Source organism: Egretta garzetta, unplaced genomic scaffold (genome assembly GCF_000687185.1).
Source record: "Egretta garzetta isolate BGI_Z169 unplaced genomic scaffold, ASM68718v1 scaffold768, whole genome shotgun sequence".
Lineage (NCBI taxonomy): Eukaryota > Metazoa > Chordata > Aves > Pelecaniformes > Ardeidae > Egretta > Egretta garzetta.
The window spans coordinates 1,003,405-1,024,699 of NW_009260594.1; the positions used below are offsets into that span (position 1 = coordinate 1,003,405).

The 21,295-nt window shown below is 45.9% G+C and overlaps 1 protein-coding gene across 1 annotated transcript in view; it reads right to left on the bottom strand.

The window, feature by feature from the left end:
- The window catches only part of LRP8 (LDL receptor related protein 8), a 77,667-nt gene that overhangs the window by 6,541 nt on the left and 49,831 nt on the right, over positions 1 to 21,295 (bottom strand). The window contains exons 4-11 of the mRNA XM_035900217.1: positions 17,995 to 18,357; positions 11,279 to 11,401; positions 7,786 to 7,905; positions 7,531 to 7,656; positions 5,485 to 5,656; positions 2,449 to 2,676; positions 1,756 to 1,874; positions 105 to 244 (exon numbers count right to left, since the gene is read on the bottom strand). Coding sequence (XP_035756110.1) covers positions 105 to 244; positions 1,756 to 1,874; positions 2,449 to 2,676; positions 5,485 to 5,656; positions 7,531 to 7,656; positions 7,786 to 7,905; positions 11,279 to 11,401; positions 17,995 to 18,357 — 1,391 coding nt within the window. The remainder of the gene's footprint in view (positions 1 to 104; positions 245 to 1,755; positions 1,875 to 2,448; positions 2,677 to 5,484; positions 5,657 to 7,530; positions 7,657 to 7,785; positions 7,906 to 11,278; positions 11,402 to 17,994; positions 18,358 to 21,295) is intronic.

The following is a 21,295-nucleotide window of genomic DNA, read 5'->3' on the forward strand; positions in this document are numbered from 1 at the left end:
CACTGAGCTTTCTGTGCTATGCAAAAGGCAGAGCTTTTAATCAAGAAGAGCTTTGAGACCTCTTGCAGACTCCAGTCTGTTCTGCATCCGTTTTCGACTCTTACCTCAAACACTGCTAAGCCGAAAGGATGGCTCAGATTGTCCACAGAAGAGATCAGAACTTTTCTGTTGCTGCCATTGAAATCAATGCAGGACAGTGAATGCAATTTGGAGTCTACCCAGTAGAGACGCTGATTCAGCAAATCTGAGAAGTGAAACACAATGAAGCAAAATTACACACAGCTCCTGCAACTCTCTTTCTCTTGCCCAGCATGTTTTTCCTGCTGGCAGCATGACTAATCTCTTTATTATTGGGCCTTTTTTTTTTTTTTTTTTTTTTTTTTAACACTAGTTCTGATTTTGAATCAGTGCCCAGATATGCTGGGATAAGACCCTATAAAAAAAGATTAAAAAGGAGGAACATACTGGTGTGCGTGTGGGGAGGGAATGCCTGACTGACAGCATTGTACAATGAGGTTCTTTTCGTTACCAGGAGGAGCAGGCCAGCAGCAGTTGGGGCTTCCCAGAGACACTCCATCAGTGCCTGAGCGAGAAGCTTCATCCCTCTCAAGGCTATTCAGTCCCTGGCCTCTGGAGAACCACCACTGTGATTCAAATGAAACACTTCTCAGAAGGAGCTGTGTGATTTCACACATTTTCAGCGAAGAAGAATCCTGGGTCCAGAAATCCTCCTTGTGCTGCAGGCTGGGGGAACACTGGTGGGGGGGCACTCCTACCACAACCAGCCAGGTTTTGGGGAGGGTGCCGATAAGAGTGGGGAAGGATCCAATGCTATTTAGAATGCTAAGCACTGAATTTCTCTTCCTGGAGCAAATTCACTCGTTTTGGATGAGATTCACTAAACAGAATGCAAGTGGATGAGTGCCAACACAAAACAAGTTCTGTAATTAAACAACTCTAATTAATTAATTTCTTAATTACTAAAGGATAACATTATTTGTTCACAGCGGTAGCACTTGAACACTATGCAATGGTAGCGGCATTTTCTCCTACATCCTTGTCATGGCCAGAGTTTTCAAATATAAAACCAAGCAGAGAACCTCACATCTGCATGGCATTAAACGCATACGGCTGTAGCTCCAGAGGAGGGTGTCCCCTGTTGCCCCATGAGGGCAGGAAACCTCCTTTCCACTCCTGCAACTCAGCGTGGCAGTGAGAATGACCACAGCCCTCCGCAGGCCAGCAGGATATGAGCCAAGATAGGTTCCATCTTGCTACTCCCACCCAGGTTGGCCGGGCAGGCATGTCGACAGGGAATGGGTGCTGTGGGCTGCGCCTCTTTCCTCGAGGTACTGTGCATTAATCAGTGCGACAAAGTACCTCAACACTGCTTCTGAGACAGGTCCGCGTCCAGAGGCACTAGTACCAAGGACTTTCTGATGCTTTCTGGATTTCCAAAGGGTCATTGCAGCTCTGCATCCTCCCCCAAAATTTCCCTTTTTCTTAAGGCACAACTAAAAGCAACTCAAAGCTCCCGCAGTACGAGGTTCTGACTGTAGCAAGACTTGCTGCCTACTTGCTGCTTGCGACTGAAATAAAATTGCTCCTGTTGGTGAACAGTAAGCGACAAGAGTATTTCCAGGATTTTTGTGTGCAGGTGCCTTTGTGCATTTACAATGTTCTTTTCCTCTTTTACAATAAAAATAAATTTACGTCAGCCACAGTGGATGCTGTAGCTCTAACCTGGGCTCTTACCAAGCGTGATGCCATTTGGCCACTCAATGTTGTCAGTCACCAGCACTTGCCGCCCCATGCCATTCAGGCCAGCTTTCTCGATCTTAGCTTTGTCTCCCCAGTCAGACCAGTACATGAACCTGAAAGGGAAAGATGCAAGGAAAGAGTAAATTGGACTCTAGTGTAAGAAATCTGCACTTCTAATTGGAGTAGGAGGTGTCTTGTTCTCTCTCTATTATAGCAAAGCCCCTCAGCCACTGCAGTTAATTCTGATATGCGCCTAGGGGAGCTGCACGCTGTCCCACAGGCTACTCTGCCACAAAACTTGCACCAGAATGCAAAATCTCACCTTAGTCACCCCACGCAGACTATTCCGGCGTGTCTGCTAGGTATGTGGACTTCACACTTACCCAAGTAGCCCATACACACATGTCAGACAGACTACTTCATTTCCCAGCACAACCTATGTTCCTGGACTAGCTCAGGCCCATCAAACACGTGACCTGACTATTATTTTCAGAACTTTAACAGCAGTGGCCTTGCAAAGAGTTAGTTGAACCACCTCAGCAGTCCCATTTAAGTTCAATGGATCTATCTTAAAGGGCATCTGAAGTCTCAATAAGATGAGAACCACCCACAAGTTAGTAAGAGAGGCAGAAAGAAGACTGAAACGTCTCTGTTGGCCAAGGGAGTGTTTGTGGTCTTCACACCTACCTCTGTGTGGGATCAACAGCAATGGCTCTTGGCTCACTGAGGTCACTGTTGAAAAGCGTCCTCCTCCTGCTTCCATCTGCAGTGGCCACTGAGATGGTCTTGTTGCCAGAATCCGTCCAGTAGATATTCTTATGAACCCAGTCTATTGCCAGTCCTTCGGGAGAGTTCAGCTGGCTGTCTATCAAAATCATCTGCTCAGCTGTGTCACTCGCTTTGTCTATGTAGGCACTGCAAAGACAGGACTCGTCACTGGATTGAGACACGGCATGGAGAGGGTCCTGCACACGCGCGTGGGGTTGGACCTCGGACAGCTGAATGCCAGGTAGCACCACTGCAACCCCATGGAAAGAAAGTGCACATGGGGCACCATGATTGACATAGAAACCCTTATGGCTGCATGCTGCAACCTTCCACTTTCTCCTACAACCTGTACTTATTCCCTCTATCTGGACAGCAGGCATTTCCAGAATAGAGAACTGTAATTTTATTTTTCTACCTGCTTCCCGCTATAACTGCACAATTCAGCAAAACATTTGACTTCAGGCACATTAACTTCAACAGCACCAATTCATGGGATTTATGGACATTAGAAATATAATCTCCAGTGCTCTGCTGAACACTTGAACTTAGCGTGCAAATAAACATGCTTAAATGTGTTGTAGAATTAGGTCCTCTGTAACCAATTATGATTCATCAAAGGAATTCATAGAGCTGTACTAATCTGGCAAGTGATCTCATTAGATACAAAGAAAATGTTCACTAAATATCAGTGGCAGCCTCAAAATCTTTCAAAACACTAATGAAAGGCAGCAAACTCCACATGGGTGTTTCATAAATAACTCAGTGTTGCTCCTGCAAGCACAGAGGCTGATTCTGCTCTGTTGCTGCTGCACCAATATCAATTGCACTGAGTGAACTCAAATGGAGTTATTCTGAGTTTGCATCAGTGTTTCTAAGAGCTTAGTCTGGCTCTTAGAGTAACTTGGTACAGCTCAAAAAAGTTACAAAACAGCAGAAAGTTTCTGCTCCCACTGAACATTTGAAACTGCAAGATGGTTTACATCTCCTGTTTGCTGGCTGTCCTGCCTTTGGTCATGGAACGGGAAGGTAAGTTGTACGGGAGCTGACCTCTCAAGTATCAGATTAGAGACTTGGAAAGAAATGTCTAAACCCAGGAATTCTCGACACTCTTATGGTCTGCGGCCCAGGTGGGAATGGCTATGCAGAGTCAGCCTGGATTAATTGCACGCTACTTCATCTTCACTGCAAGGAATGGTTTTGGTTTCTCTCTGACCCAACACCAAATGAACGGTATCATGGGGGTTCTGCAGGGCACCTGACAATGTTCCCAAGACTTTGCTATTTTAGTCTGATGAGCATCACATGTTCTAACTACACAACACCAGGTCAGTTAATTCCTCCCCAGTGAAACAGTCGTGTTCAATACTTCCCAACCACCACTGCGGTGAGCTGCTGCGCTGTACCCTCAATGTGACTGGCTGTACTGGTGGGGAAGCTGAGAGAGGTTCCTGCGGTTTTCAGAATGGAAGGGCTGAAATACAGATGACATATCAATTCTCCCAATAACTAAATATTGTAAAATATCTTCTGACACCCTGAAGGGGACATCACCTCCATAGGCGAGGATCTGGAAAGGCAAGTGAGGTGAGCGTTAAGAAAGATGGGTTCTCTCTCTTGCCAGCAATTACTTCCTGTACTATAGTTTTCACCTTGGTTTTCCCCAGGGGACTCCTGCAGGCGGAGTCCTGTTCTCTGCTGGAAGGACATGGCAGCCTTTTGTTTAGAAGTGTTTGATTTTAGTGAAAGTAGCAGTATCTTAAACAGGAACATTAATTGTTACAAAGTTGTAATTGCACAGCTTGCTCTGCAGAAAAGGTGGGACTTACAACAAAGCTTATGCAAGCAGGAGTAAGAAAGAGAAGAATTCTGCTGTTTGGGAAAAGAAAAAGGCCTGGTATAGCCATGTTCAGGGTACGAACACTGTTCGGTGGCCCCCAGCACCCCAGGGCATTCACTGCCAGAGAGCTGCAGAAGGAGCAGAGCAGTGCATCTTGAATAATTCTCTGTGTAAGAATACGAAGCCCTTACCCACCCCTGCCTGTGCCTACAGAATCGGCCACAGTGAAGGCAGCCAGCTTTCCTCTGAACCATGTCACTGATTTGAGAGCCCCACAGGCCCGCCCAGGGTACCTGCCTATCTACTCAAGTGCTTAATACTCAGCATAGCCTGGGCAAATTTCCCTGCCAATGGCATGGGAGCTACCGCAGCCTGCAGAAACCCTGGCTTGGCTCCCACACACTGAAACCAATCAACCTTTGCCTGATCATTAGCTAAAATCCAGAACAAATCACTGTAGAAGCTGCAATAGGGCGCAATAGCTATGCAAATCAGAATATACATGGGGGATTTTCAGCACATAAATTAAATGCATTTTTGACTAGGCACACTCACAAGCCCCGGTACATAATACTGTGATGGATGCCATAAAAACAGCTGAAGGAGGAGAGAGAATGAGAATTGCAGAACGTGCACTGTGGTCAAGTGCTGTGAATTTAAATCCAGCCTACCAGAGACTGCAGTGGGCAGCTAGTATCTATGTTGCTACTTTCTTGCTCCCACCATTTGCCTCCTTTGTGCTTTCAGATGCTAAGTCCTTTGTGGTTTCACATACAGCAAGCACACAGCACAGCAGCAGTCTCACGCAGTATCGCTTAGCAATATGATTCAGTAAACAAGAGTCTACGTGTAATTGTACAAATGCAGCAGGATCTATTATTGATGAAAAGCCTTCCTGTATTATCAAACCAGGTAACTGCACAAGCCCCCCATTTCTTTATCAATTCCTAAAAAAAAACCTTACAAAGTCTGGGCCACAACAGGTAATCCAGTAAGGGAAGAAATGCCCTTGGGTTCACTGTACCTTGCATTGTTCTCTGCAGATTGTCCTTAAGGTGTACAGATTGAACCACAGCTTTGGAAAGGTACCAAAACACACATCCTCTCTTGCCCCTTACCTGTAGATTTTTCGGTAGAACAAATCACACCAATATATTCTGTTTGTTGACACCTCCACGTCCAGTGCCACGACATTCTTCAGCATGGGAATGATGCGAGAGTAGTCCCTTTTCACCAGGTCTATCTTACGGACCTCATGGCGATTGGTGAAGATCAGGTATGGACTCTTGCCTACCACAGAAAATAAGCGCATTTGTCATTTCAGCAGCTGACCCAAAGGCTGGATTCAGCTTTCATTTCTCAAACAACAACAGAACTATCAGCTCTCCTTTGTAAGAAAGCTTTATGCCACACCAGAAGCAAGTGTAAACAGCTTCCAGAGGCAGAGCCATCACATGCAGACACGGAGGACTGCAGCACCTCTGTGGTCACTAGATGCACACTGGCTCTTGGTCTGCCCAAGCAAAACTCTGGGGAACATCCTCACCTTCAATTACACATTTTAGATACAAAATACATGGGCCAGATTTTGGTCACTCATGGCCAGGACAAGGAAGAGACAGCCCTCTGGGCTGGCTGAAGGGAAGGAAGGCAGCCATACCTGAGGCACGATAGAGCCACATTGAATCCAGCAAAGCCAGGACTGGTTGCCAGGGAGGAATTTTAGACTGCCACATACATGCAGAACTCACACAGTCCATCTGAGCACTCAGGCTCAGGCAGCTCACATCTCTTTTTTGTGGAGCCAGAGCCTGCAGCCTAGGTGCTGGTGATATTGCTACTGCAGTTGTGATCTCAGGCCAGCACAGGCCAGAGCCTCTGAAAAACCATAAAGTTGACCTGAATTTTTTAAAAGACAGGAGAGCAAGACACATAGAATCCCAATAGTTATTTTGCTGAGAAGACCACAGCCAGTACCTTAGCCTCCATGGTTATTCCCAGTAGGCACCACAGAGGCTGGTTTCATACTGTAGGAGGCAGACACCTACGTCTCTAGGCTCAGACCAAGAGGTGCCCATCCTTGCCCTCTGCCAGTAGCGGAGCACGTGATTCTCTGTGTTCTTAAGTGTCACTAAAATAAGCTGTGAGTCTAACAGCTAAAGGTTTAGTTTGCTCTTTGCGCACCTCCCTGTTTGAGGCAGGAACAGGATGGGAGGGTCAGAACTAGCTTTAGTGGGTTAGACTGGTTTGTCTCCAACAGTAGCCAGTAGAAGATTCTAGCAAAGAGCATCTTTGCACTGGGAAGGACAAAAGGGGATTGAGGAATATGATAGTGAGAGAAGAACTGGGACAAGGTTCTAGCTCTGGAATATGTCGTGCTGCAGGGCTCCCAGCAGAGGCTCTCGGGCACAACAGAATTTTCTAACCAACAAGCAAATCAGTGTCCCAGGATTTGGGACAGTCCTAACTCACTGCAGGTGTGAGACTAACAGACTTTATGAGGACAGCAGGACACTCTGCATACCATACAGAACCTGGGAAGAAAGAGTGCATGTGGATGTGCAGGATAACACTAGAGAAGCAATTTTGTATTGCAGGTAACTCACCCTTCCCCAGGAGACCCACTATTTCCATTAAAGGAACCCCCAGCATAGCTAATGCTCAATCTTGCACAACTCGACTTTCTATCCCTCTGACATTAACATTCATTTCTGCAATAGGGTCGAGCAAGCTGCTGCTGTTCATGTTGGTATCTGCGTAAGAGGCTGGGAGGGTGGAGAGGTGGCTAACCTGCCGTGCTTTAATTGGGATGTTTTCTTCCTTTCAATACTACTACCACTAAATGTTTCTGCAGCACTGTTTTTAATAACACCTGTCAAGAGACTTTCTTTTCTAGTTTCAGCTTCAAACAGCCAACTAGTGACTGTAATCTTGCTCTGTACACTTAAAATATTCTGATCTGCATGATCAGTAGTTCTTGCCTAGAGACGCATCTGCTATCACTGCAGCAGTTCTGCGCTGCTCGAAATGAAATGTCTTTGCTAGCTTGCTTTGCTAGTTTCCTTTTGTTTCTGCTCCCCTAGCCTCAGCCCTGCAAGCGTGTTTTCTTATCAGAGTTGTGATGTTGAGCAAGCAGAGTTTAAATGCCTGTGGTGTTGTCTTACCTACAGCTTTGCAGTTCTTGGACAGGGTGTCCATCTCATATCCCTCGTAGCACTCGCATTTGTAGTCCCCCTTGTAATTAATGCAGATCTGGCTACAAGCGTCTGGATTCTCACATTCATCTATGTCTGAAAGGAGTGTTTGAAACCCATCAATAACTTGAAATCAAACCATCTGTGATGGAGCAATGCTGAAGTGAATATAATCACGTCTCTGTATAGTGAAACACAAGGGACTGCTGTTTGCATGTAAATTACCTCCACACGTTTTTTTATCCAGAAGCTTGTACCCGAGCGGGCATTCACATTCATAACCAATCTTCAAGTCTTTGCATATGTGTGAGCAACCACCGTTGTTCATAGAGCATTCATTAATACCTGGAAGGGATACACAGATTATCTATGATAAAGGGGGACTTTCAGTTGCAAGAATGAATAAAATTAAGAGAGGTCCTCAGAAATTTTCCTATATCTATCAGCTTTTGGTAGCCACGAGCTTCCCCCATAGAGCACGAGTGACTTCACAGATAGGAAGCCACCACCATATCACTTTCTTACTCTGTATTATTCCACACCAACACCATAGGATAATTTGGACTGAAAGCTAGTGGTTAAATGAACAGAGAACCCTGGGGATACCGCATATGTGAATCTCTGCATCTCATCCCATCAGAGAGCTGCTGCTTTGAGCATGTTCTGCCACATGTGAGAAACTTCCAAGGGACCCAAGGGCTCTCTCCAGGAGACTCCTTCTTCCCCATGTGCTGGTTCATGTTGACTTTTCTGAACAGTCTCTCTGAACTTTAATAATTCATGCTGGGGGATTTTCATCTCCTGGGGGCCAGCTATTTTGAAATACTGTACTATTTTCCCATCTAGCTCCAAGGAATGATCTATGTGAAAATTCCAGAAAATACCGCAATACAGTCTGTCAGAGATATTCCATTAGCACCGAGATACAGCCCTCCCACAAACACCTCCCACACGACAGTCTCTGCTGGCAGCCTGCATCAGCCCGAGTGTGCAATTTATGAAGCAACAGCCCCCATCCTCTCCTGGGTCCCTGTCTAATCCAAGGCCACCTCTCTGATCCTGCTTTCAAGTGCTGAAATGAAAAACAGACTAAATGGGTCCTTGTAAATAGAACTGAATGAGAGGTTGAGGAAAGCTGGTTTTCTGTCAGAAATAACATTTGTTGTTGTTGTAATTAACCTCCATAAGGTGAAGAAAAAGTCCTCTGCCTGAGTAAGACTGCTGAAGAGAAGCTGTGGGATTTCAGGGATAGTGGGCTTACTAGAACAAGCAAAACTGATTTGATTCAATCTATAATGCAATTTAAAAGCAAATTTTTCATTTATCTTTTACTTCTTGCTTCCTTGCACACTGCAGGTGAGCAGTAGAGCAGAGCCATTAAACCAGTGGTCTTGGAAGAAAATGAAAACAACCACAAGCCAATTAAGTCAGTAAGACTAGGAAAATACCATGCCAGAAGGAACCCCATCTCAGCTCTGGGATGCTTTCACTTTCCTATCAAAGACACACACATGTAGATATCAATACATTTTTAATAGAGCAAGTTCACTAGGCTCCAAGAAGGTGTCCACAGAGTCACATTGTGTGTTGTCACTCAGTGATGTTTATTAATGGATATTACCTATTCCTACATGTGCATAGGCCCATAGCAAATTGGGTCATAAACATGCACAACTGCTCTCTGCAAAATACTACAAAGGCTGTTTCAACTAACAAGCAAACCCTCACTCAGGTGATTCCCATGGTTTCAGAGGTACTTTGTGGAATCCACAAAATTGCACTTCTCAACAGGAGCTGAGGAGGAGCCAGGCAGAGACTTTAGCCTATTCTTTTTTTGCTGGGCAGCTGCTGCCCATTACCCAAACTTCAGCAGTATATTCACTGCCTGCCTAAAATAAGACAAGTAATGTTCTGTCTTCTGTGGTACTTTTTTTGGGAATCTCAGAGGCCGCTACCAGCGACTAGCACACAGCTAGACAGACACACCAAGATGAGGAGCATGTCCTGCACCTCCTGCCTTCTGTGTGGATTACTTGTGCGTGGACTTTACATTCACAGCAATCCACATCATTCTGCACTCTTGAAGAAACGTGTTTCCTTTGGGGGCTATTCTCTGTTCAGCTTCCTAACTCAAACGACGCTTCACTGTCAGCCTGGGGCCGCACCAAGTCAGCCATGGCACCACTGTAAGGCTGAGCACCAAGCCCAGCTGTGCCACGGCCACTGCCCAGTCTCCCAAGACAAACCGGGCTGCCAGTTTTGTTGGGAGACCTCCACAGACAGACAAGTTGCAACACCCACTCAGAAAGACAGGGAGATGTGGATTAGTGTGGAAGAAAGCAAGGGCATACTGAAAGCACAAGGTAAGAGCATCCTCACTAGGCATGCACACACACTTCTTGTCTAATACAGAGGAGAGACTGGCAGTTCTTCCTGAATGTGAGTTATTTAAGAGGCAGGCACTGAGCTCCATGCTACTGCTGCTCCATGATGTCATGGAAAGGGATGTATGTCTGATACATTTCTGCACTGGGTTAAAGAACAAATGTGTTTGAGCAATGCTCCAAATTGGGGCTGGTGCCCACAATGCCGGGTGGGAAAGGTGAGAGAGAGGCTGCCCTACAGAGAGCAGCAGAGCTCTCTAGCCTGGGCTTTTCATTCTGCTGACTCTGACAGCCCTGATACAGACCTAGCTCTCATGGCTTGTGCATTCTTGCTAGCCCAGAGCTGGCAGGATGCTCCAGAGAGCAACCTGCTGTCATTTCCAAGGGAAGCAGCAACAACGTGTAAAACCCAGAAATGGCTGAAGTAATCTCTTGGTGGTTGCTGTCACTCTGTGTGTTTTCACCTTCAAAGCACGTTCCCAATGCTAATTTTTTATGATCATCTTACAGTTCAAAGATAATTTAGACAATGAGGCTAAATAAACTGGTCTGTGCTGTGGAGGACACTAGTATCTGGGGAGGGAGGGAATTCCTGGTTCTTAGTCCCGTGCTCAGTTCATACATCCGTCCAAGAATAAAAGCTGAGCTGAGAAGGGCACAGTTCAAACTTACAGATGATCAGACTAGGCTACTAATTATATTCCTATGAAGGGTGATGAGAGAATAAAGGCAAGGAAAGAGGAGCAGAGTGAGAAATAGCATTAGCAGCTACATGTGGTTACACTCAAAGCTGTGAGCACCAGATGGAGGAGAGGGGAAGAAGTTACAACAGGAGCAACATGTAGAAGGCAAGTACTGTACCACATTCTTTCATAGGCTCGTCAGACCAGTCCCTGCAGTCTCTATATGAATCGCACACTTTGCCTCCGTCAATGCACTCTCCACTCTTACACTGAAACTTGCTGGGACTTTCACATGCTGACTCTGTCATGTCGGGCAAGAGAGGAAAGCAACTAAGTTAGACGAGGCTCATGACAACAAAAAAGCCTGACATAAAGCTTCAAGAGGGTGTCATTAGCAGAAATGGGATGGGATTAAGCAAATGAACATCAAGCTCGAGTATCATGCAACGAACTTTCCAAGTCATGCAGTCTGCCTGGGCAGCACAATCATCTCTCCCAAGCAACCCCACTGCCAGAATGGCTTAAAACTCTCTACAGGAAGCAGCCTGCCATGGCCCAGAGGAGCACAGCCCTCTTCCCTTTCCAGTGGCCATGCAGCTCTTGCAGGCTTACACCACAGAGCATGAGGAGTGCAGAGCTGTCTGTACCTACCTTGGACACAGCCTGCCTCGTCACTGTTGTCAGGACAGTCGTGCACCTTGTCACACTGCTTTGCTCCGTGGATACAGGTCCCATCACCACACTGGAATTCATCTGGCTGGCAGGTCACCAGAGCTTTAAGACAACACATTCAAGCATTAGCCACACAGGACTTGAATCTTTTGTGTGGTACCTTTTAGCCACGTACCTCTGACACTGCTGGAATTTTGCACCCTCTGTCAGAAAACGTCACAGAACATTGGCTTCTTCCACAAAAGCAACAGACGCAGCAGCTGCCTCAGCCTCTGTCCTCCTGTGCCCCTCTGCCATCCCAGATCACTCTCTACGTCCTTGGGAAAAGAGCCCCAAAGCCCGCCGCATACCGCTGACACTGCTGGAATTTTGCACCCTCTGTCAGAAAACGTCACAGAACATTGGCTTCTTCCACAAAAGCAACAGACGCAGCAGCTGCCTCAGCCACTGTCCTCCTGTGCCCCTCTGCCATCCCAGATCACTCTCTACGTCCTTGGGAAAAGAGCCCCAAAGCCCATATGAACAGATCTAGTCAAAACAGAATCACTGCAGGCAGTGAAGCTTCTTGGATGAGACACAAGAAAACAAGCAGGCAGCAAAACTAGCGGCAGTGGAGCCCCTCTGGGGTCTTCAGTCCATGTGAGTGGACAGGCTGCTTTCCACCTAGGAGTGCAGAGTGGTACTGGGTAGGCAAAGGCTCCCCCTTCCTTCAGAAAAAATTGTATTTAAGATATATTTCAAAACATGTTCAGGCTAAGGGCACGGGCAAGAGGCATGTATTGACTCTCTCTGCCAAAGCCAATGTAGTCACACCAGGGATGAAGTTAGCAACATAGACATGATCATTTGGGTTACTAAATGCCCTTGAGGTAACAGACCACTGGAAGGCAGAAGAGCTCCACTGCACTGTGGCATGGCGTTTCCTGGGGTTATAGGCCAAAAACATCTCCACAGTGTCAGGCCAGGTTTCAAGCCTGAAGCTCATTTGCCCAGGTCAGATTATTACAGACTCAGAACAGATCTGATGAACAGCAAAGTTGGAGAAAAAATAAATCAGACAGCTGCACTGACCATACTAAAAGCAGTTATGTTTCCCTCCCTGAGGTTACATTAAGTGAGAGACTGCCTTAGCCGGGACCAGACTTGTGCTGACAAAGGATACAGGCACTCGCTAGCCAGCAAAAGGCTGCAGCCTGTAGTTCATTGGCAAAACAAGCTCCTCATTCCTGGGACATGTTATGCAGCTTACTTCTGAGGGGACTGTCTTACAGCTGTTTTCTTAAAATCCTATTAAGGCAGCACACCCTGTAGAGCTCTTGATTCTAGCCTTTCCGTCTTGCTGATTGCGTCCTGGTACAGTATGACAGAAAATCACTGCCTCTGAATAGCTAGAGGAGGTCAGCACTGATGTTACTACATGGGAGGCGAGAACTACGTGGCAGAACTTCCTTGACAATTTGACAAACTGGTTCTAATACGAAAATTACTACTTTCAGATAACCCAGGAAGAGCCACAGATGTGAGGTGAGCTAGCATTGATACAATAAAGTATCAGCTGCACAAAGGCTCAGTCAGCATTATTGGTGACTGCATCCCACAGGATGCAGGATCCGGATTTGTGACTGCTTCATTGGATTGAGCTCCAGTGCATCTTCAGCAGGCAAAAGGGAGAAATCCTGCCTTTAGAATTACACAGTATTCACATGAGGAAAGTTTACAAATAGCACTGCTCCTTGGAGAGGATAGCCATATGCATTATGTTCATAAAAAGCTGAAAAGCAAGAAAAAAATCCCAAGCAATAAGCACAGTTATGGGACCAGCTGTGTTGCCACATTTCAGATAATAAACCCAGGCGCAGAAATGGGAAACCTCAGTGGGACATCTGGGACAGCAGCTCCGAACTAAGCATGTGGGAACTGGTGCTCTAAATGGAGAAAAATGAAGGAAAGGAACAAACAAAGCTGTGGGTCTGGGAGAATCATAGACCACAGATCTGGAAGTGGCACTGAGAGCGACTGCAGGGAGGTGGAGGCACTCCTGCTTGAACTATTCCTGCCATGGACAGCCACTGGCCTGGAGAAGCCCTGATGATGGAGAGACCACCTTCACACTAGGCAATCCTGATCTCTTCCAAGCTAAACCTTGGCCATTGCAAAGCTTTTCATACTGTCTAGCTGAAAATTCCCTTGCCAGAATTATTTCTTGTCTTCATCCCCAACATGAAAAACAGTTTACTTCATCTTTTCTGTAGCAATTTCTATATGTGGAGACAGGAAAGGATGGTCTCCCATTTCTGACTTTAACTATTAACCCCTCACAAAAGTGTAGTATGGAATGAAAAGCCAACGGGGGTCTTGTCTTTTCCTGGAACAGGAACAGGTCTCCAGTTTATCAAGTAAATCTGCATGACAACAGCTACAGATTCGGAAGGCAGCTGTTACAAAGCCTACTAATTGTCCTCAACTGTAATCTTCAAAACTCTTCTAAAAAGCTGCTATAGCTAGATGCTAGGAATAGAAAGGTTTCTAATCCTGAAACAAATTAAAATGAAGGAGAATTTTGCAGGAACTGCAAAGACAATGTTGCACAAGCACCACAAGACTGAGAGAAAAATGACAGCACAGCTCTTCACTTGGTTGCTACAGGGACTGCCAAACACAGATGTGGGACTGTACAACATCACTGCACAAAGCTTTTGCTTCAAGAAGAGACAGAAGTTTGGAGATCAGGCTTGGTTTCCTGGCTCACTTCTCACGCCAGCAGAGCTGTGGAAGTTCAGACCTTTGAGGAATGGCCCCTGAGTCTCTTAACAGACATCTAAAAAGAGCAGATACAGTGACAACTCTGATCACAAAGATGTTAAAATGCATATACAGCATTTCTGGGTTTTGGTGCATTTTTCAGTAGGACGAGAGAGAATGCTATGTTTATACCTGTCACGGAGAGTATAAGTTTGAGGGGAGAGGGCCAGGAACATTGTTCTCCTACAGCCAGGACACAAACCCATCTCGGCACCACTGACAGAGCTGACAGAAGGTTGCCATCAGCGCCATTCCCAAAGCAGAGCAATATCCCAAGAAGAGGGAAGAGCTGTGCGGTTTATTTGCACAAGATGTTCAGAAAATTGCTGTGCTATTTTGGAGGGTTTAAATCAGTGAAATCTCAGCAGCTTTATAGCCATCTCCTCTGCTCTGCAAATCAAATATGAAACAGTTTACCAAAGCCCTGGTAAATTAACAGGCACACTCAAACAGACACACTTCCCATTTGCAAATACTGGCCACAAAGCTGTATTGCTCAAATTCAGCAGATATATTCCAGATTCCAAGTCTGAGCCTGTGTTTCTTCCACCTTCTGTTCCCCACCCCACACACACCCTAAAATGAACTTAATCTCAAGAAAACCCCAGCATTTGCAAAATGCATCAATCCTCCCATTTTATAGATGGGGATACAGAGGCACAAAAGTGTGAGGTCAGGTCTCAAGGTATCTGTTTTCTAGCTGTCAGTTGTAAGCATTATTTATTCTCCCTCCTGGATGCCCTAATGTGAGTTGCAAGGAACATTTTAAAATATAACCATTCCAGATTTGGAGACTAATAAACCTAACCTAATGTTCATTTTATAAATATACATACATATTTGAATGTATATTCTAGGGGAAAAAACCCAACCGCTCAATGTTGTCACACAGCTTTCCTGAAATGACTGGTTCCCTCCTATTTATTTGCTGTCTTGCTGCCAAAACCTGTTCACCAATTGTCACCCTTCATTTCTGCTCTACTCGTTTATCACCCCAAAATGATTATAACAAATGACTGGTGATGGCCTCATGACATTTTTTGAAAGCATTAGCTCCCATCCCTCTATTTTATACAATGCAAACCCTGTAAGATTTCCACTTGCAAGAGAAGACATAGTGCTAGTATCTGCAGTTTTAATCAAGTCAAACCTAGTGGTACTTGTGCCATCCCTGTTGCTGAGGGGATGGAGCAGTGTTATACATCCGTAACTTGCTGTGTGCCACACGATACTGATCTCAAAAAGAGAATTTCTGGAGGGGAAAAAAAAAAATAATAAAGGCCAATCCCTAAACTCTTCAGTCCAATGGATGAAAGTGATGCTGAGTTTCCAGAGCTCTGAAGTGTCACTTTCTTACTGCAAGCATGTGCACCCAAGCAACAGCTGCATTTAGGGTGGGAAAGCAACATTAGTTTTGACTCTGACCTGGTCGACCCATCAACTACACGAGCACCCGGTGCCGCAAGTCCTCTCCTGGCTACTACCTTAGAGACACCCCTTCCTGTGGTGTAAACAGCAGCAGGCTTTTGCACCTCTGTGGCACTGGGGTGACTCCCAGTTTGCTCAGGTGTCAAGGGCAGAACCCTGTACAGAGGAGCACTGCAGTAGCTAAAACATGTGGGTTTGAATGGCCCACAGGACTGAAAATGGCAGAAGCAGCTCACATGCTTGTTTCTCCTGGGTAGATAACCTGCACATTGTGCTGTACTGAGATTTACTGGAAATAACCCTCGGGTGCTAGATCTCCGCTAGTCAGAGGTATAATTGTTTCAAGTCACTTCTGCCACATTTCCTCCTTCCTCCACTGGTTGTCAGCACTGTGCTGTGCTGCAGCGGTGTCCAGCTGCGTTCTCTTCCCCACAGGTGTATCTGGAGGTGCTACTTGGTGAAGCTGCTCTCTAGCTGAGGGATGCTGTCAGAGCCGTGCTCCTTTTGGGCCTCACTTCTCGGCCGTTTGAGCTCAGCTGAATGTTGCTGGTGTCTGCCAGATCAAGGAAAGAAGCTGGGGAACAGAGTTCTCCCTCTGCCTCAGCAAGGTGCATGGGCACAGTCCCACTCCTTTCACCCAGCCCAGTGTCAAAGTAAATGGTGCCTGAAAAAGACTTAAAAAAAATTCCTTTCAAGATGAAAAACAGGGATTGAAATTTGAGAGACATTTCGTCAGAAAGCACCATCTGTAAAGTGCTCCCCTCTTTCACCACTTGGAAATAGAAGGGAGCTCACCTTTCCCTCTCCTGAGTTGTCTAAACGCAACCATCCTGCCAGGCTGCCGTCACTGCAGGGAACGCAACCTGTGGGACAGAGATCAGTTCTACTGGGAGTCCCCTACACCAGACACCAGTTCTCCACCTGCATTTGTAATGTGGGCCTAGCTACTGCCTCCTGATTCGGAGGGGATACAAGTACAGGGTTGTCTGCAGGAGGTCTCAGAATAAACAGGCACCAAACAACAAAGGCTGTCCCAGCTAGCAGGGCACATCTCCACCGGACACGCTCCTGCCTGGCTTTCTTACAGTCACTTCATAATGAAATGGATGCCAGGAAACAACTTTGTCTCCTGACTCCACTGTCCCTGCGACACTTCAGACCCTGGAAGTACTGCCTGGGTACCTGCTGCCCAAGAGCTCTGTCAGCTCCTGTATACCCTTCTTGGAGATGAAGGAAAAGACATCCTACCTAATCCACCCCTAGTTGGAAGGGGGATAACAGTGACAATATCCTTGCACCCATCAGTCAAAGCTGCTCTCTTCCTAGCAAAATATATTTGGCTTCTACTCTGCTCTCACCTCTTTTAAGAGTCCTTGTCTCTTTTAAAGGCACAGCAGCTCCAGGGTTACCTGTGGCTCATCCCCCTGCTCTCCTGCAGTGCAAACAGTAGTGTCCAGGACTTACTACATCATCCTCTTGCTAAAGCCACTGAATTTACATCTGCCTCTCTCTGCCTGGGAGAAGTCTGATCCCCTGCTCCTTGAAGGGCTCTTCCACACAGCTGCTCTGAGCTCCCCAGCCCAGACTCAGTATTGTCATGGGCTTGAAAAGATGGTGCTGGCAAAAGTGGTACATTTTCCTAGGTACCTTTGCAAAAATGTCTGGTTTCTGCAGCTGTTTGCTGCCTTCCTCCCCAGAGGTGGCCCAATGTCAGAGCTGCTAAATATATGTAGCTATGTAAATATTTTATTTTATTTCAATCTTGTGATTATGAATATTTTAGCAGAACGTTTTGCTCTTATTTTCTTGTATCTCTCTCTCCCCCTCCTCAGGTAAGTGACCAGCTTGAACAGTTTAGTGGCTAAAAATGGATAAAACATTCAAAATACCATGCACACCAACAACACCATTTTAAATGCATAAAGCCAGCTGAAAAGAAATCCATTATTTATTAGCTCTGTGCCTTTATCAAGCCAAGCTCAAAGTGCATTTCAAACTGGTTTCTTCAGAGGTGCTGCTCTTGACTGCCTTGTTCAGTATACTCTAACTTCAGAGGCAGGGTTTTTTTTTTTTTTTTTTTTTGGCTTTTTTTTCCCGGGACTTAATAACCTCCAGGCTGTGACCCCACCATGCAGCCTGAGGGCTTTGAACATTTTTCCCGTTTCCTATTCCTTGTCTTTCTAGTGAAACGAGTTTCTTCTGAGGCACAGTACCATCCAACAGCTCTTACACACCTCCTCTCTGAATCCTCAAGGTCAACGCAGAAAAGGAGTCTGGAATATACCTGACCCTGCTGGGTTGGGCACCCAGCCATGCCATTTGGGACACAAATGCTCCTTGTCAGGCACACAGTTGCTGCATAGACATCAAAGACTTGCCTTAAAATACAGCCCACAGCAGCCTTCTAGCCCCCCTCCCCCACTAAGGAGAGCCCTCAGCCCTGCCCTATCCCTGCAGACACTCACGGCAATCCTGCTCATCAGACTTGTCCTTGCAGTCTTCGTCCCCGTCACACTTCCAGTTCAGGTGGACACATTCACCATTGCTGCACTGGAACTGATGAGCTGCGCAGGTGTTGAGGGCCTTGGCATCGTAGCCACACTTCTCTACAGACTCATCCGACTGATCCTCACAGTCCAGCTGGTTATCGCAGACCCACATCTCTGGGATGCACACACTGTTGTTGCACTGGAACTCGTTGGGGTTGCAGGTCAGAGGGGAGCATTTTCTTTCATCACTGCCATCCCCACAGTCATTGTCACCATCACACACGAAGATGATGGAGATGCACGACTTGTTACTGCACTGGAACTCATTGGGAGAACACGCTTGGGAATAAAAACAAACAGGTGAGCTGTGAGGTCTCCAACCTACCCCTCACCACTGTGCCAGCTTTAGCACATTAGGAATGTCTGAGATGGGGGAAGGTGAGGGCACAAAAGCACTACCTTGGCTGTCCTAATGCAAAACATTTTTCCCAATGGTAAACTACATGGCAAGGATCAGGTGAAGACACAGAGGTCATCTCCCCAGCTGTGCATCCTCTATGTGCCATGGGCAGCCCTGAAGATGAAGGGTCAGCAGGGCTGTGAGAATGGCAGGTAGAAAAAGTGGGGGGCCAGCTGCAGCACTGCCCTGGTGTTGAGGTAAGAGCAGCCAGACAAGCCCCCATGTATGGGGTGACAACACAGAAAGAGCGGGGAGATTGCAGGGCGGGCTGGAAGTGTGCTGGCATGTGCTGGTGGACTTGCACAGCGCTTCGCTTTGCTCTGTGCTGACATTACCAGCTTCCTGACTTTCACAAGCACAGAATCAGGTTTCAGGATTTCACAGTGTGCCTGGTTTTGGACATATTAAGTGGGATGTGTAGGGTAAATATTTAGTGAGTCGAGCATCAATTTAGCTGCAATCTGCCAGTAAGGCCCTTTACAACACACTGAATGCCTTCCCTGGAAATCACAACTCAACATTAACATACAAATGAGGCGTTTGTCAGATAGGAAGCTGAGTGCAGTACTTTCCTCTGCAAGCCTAATGGACAGCTGAGCCACAGAAGCCTGCTCAAATTAAACTTTCAGGTACTCCAACATAGTGCAGTTCACAGTCACTTTATTTCATCAAGGTGTGGGGGAACCAAAACCCTGGAAGAAATTCTCCATAAGTACTTTTAGGCAGTTACTTAAAAAAGAATTCTGCTTCTGCAGTTTCAGTCATCTACAGAAAAGTTATGTCTTTGATAAATTACAAGTACCATAAATACATACAAATAGATTACAATACACTTTTTTTTTTTTTTTTTACATTGCACTTGGGAGTCTTTTTGTCTTCAGAAGCAGAACTATTTACTGTCGTATATGCAGAGCTCCTATGATAAACCACACAGTTCAGGTGGTACTGGACGCTGCAGTGGCAAGCGCATCTGGAAAGCAGCACAATCTGTAAAGGAGTTGTCATACCCCAGATTTCAGCCAACGACAGGAACGCAGTGGTATACTGCTGAAATACTATGTTTGCTTTATACCTGAGAATGAAACACTTTATCTAGCAATTAAGAACATGCTCGCTTGTACATGGATACTTATTTACATTCTAGTTTGCAAACTTGCTGGGGTCTGTCTGTTAACCTAAGCAGCCTGTAGTTTACATCAGAGCATGACAATACATATACTTCTCCCCTCCTGCCCTGTGCTCTGTCCTATTTAGTCTCAGGTTTTCCAGATGTTACTGTGTTTACCAGAGTAGCTTTCTGCCTAATTAGAAGAAAAATAGGTTTGCCTTCCTTGGTGCAATACTACCACATGCGCTGGCTACGACCCAAGCTCCCTCCAACAGGGATAAACGTTAAAAGAGAATCTCAGCTGCACACTGCTGTGTGCCCAACTTGACATCAGCAACTAAATTCAATGGAGTGTGGTCAGCAAAGGAGCACCTAGTGTTAGACACCAGAGTATCATCTGGGCTAGGCGGGTTGCTCAGGCTTCTTCTGTACTCAGTAGAGTATTTCGGATATAGAGAGATGCCCTGAACAGGCAGCTCCTGCCACCTGCCTTGGTGAACAAGAACAGTCCCTCGGAAGGGCTAATTTTTCTCCTGTCCAAACAGAGGGAACTGAGATCAGACAATTCATATTAGGAAATTAATCCCCCCTCATAGGGACCTGACATATGAGCACAGTCTGGTGAAGAAGCATCTTAAAAAAAAAGAAAGAGACTTTTGCATGGCAGAATTGAGAACATTAAAAAGCTCTGGTTTTCACTCAAATTCTGCTCCTTTTCTTCATTGAGCACACTTTTCTATCCTTATCCCATAACTAGGAATGTTAACCCTACTGATGAGTACACAGCTGTATAACCTAACACTCCCTTCAGATGATGCATAATATGGAACTGCCAAGTGGAAATTTAAGGTAACAGTTATAATCTTACTGATCTATTTAAAAAAGGAAGCAAGAAACAGGAATATTTCTAGGGCTATGTACATACAGGTTTTGTAACAGATCAAGGCTGAGAAGAAGAAATTGCTTTTCTGTCATTATTTTGATGAATCTCAGAAACAGATCAGTGAGCAAAATTTTGCATAGCCCTTTGATCCCTAATTTTTGGGCAAGGTTGTAATGATTTGCACACTCCAAATGTGCATCGATTTCCTCTCCCCCAACTGTAATGAGCCCATCTTTTTTCCCTTGTTATTTTCCTGGTTCCACCTCCACCCCTCCTTCCGTTTGTATGCATTTCCCTTCAGAAATCTGCTGCGTTGGCAAATTAATGACTGATAAACATGCGTGGGATACAGACAATGGAAGTTGCACAAAAGCTCCTCCTCTGCACCTACAAATCCCTGTATAGATACAAAATTACTGATAATCGCAGCCAGAAAACAGAAGCAGTTCAGCTTTTGTAACCTCTCAGGAGGACTTTCTCAGTGAAGCTTGTGAATTACTAGCTAGAAAAATCGCATAGTCATGATTATTTTATTTCTTCTTAAAAATTAAATTTAGTGTGATGACAGCACTAGAGACTACAAGTTCTCCCTCCACCGAACAAGCACAGCAGTCTGGCTGTTGCTAACTCCCCCTTCCCACCACCGCAGTCCTTAGGTGGGGATCAATCCCTGCAACTCAATCGCACAGCTAGAGCCAGGAGCAGCAGCACCAGCACTGACAGGGCATTACCTGCACTGGGACAAGGCCTAGGAGGAAGAAGAGCAGCTCTTTGTGCTCAGGTCTTCCATCCTGCAATTACAGCAGCCAGAGGCTGCTGGGGCAAC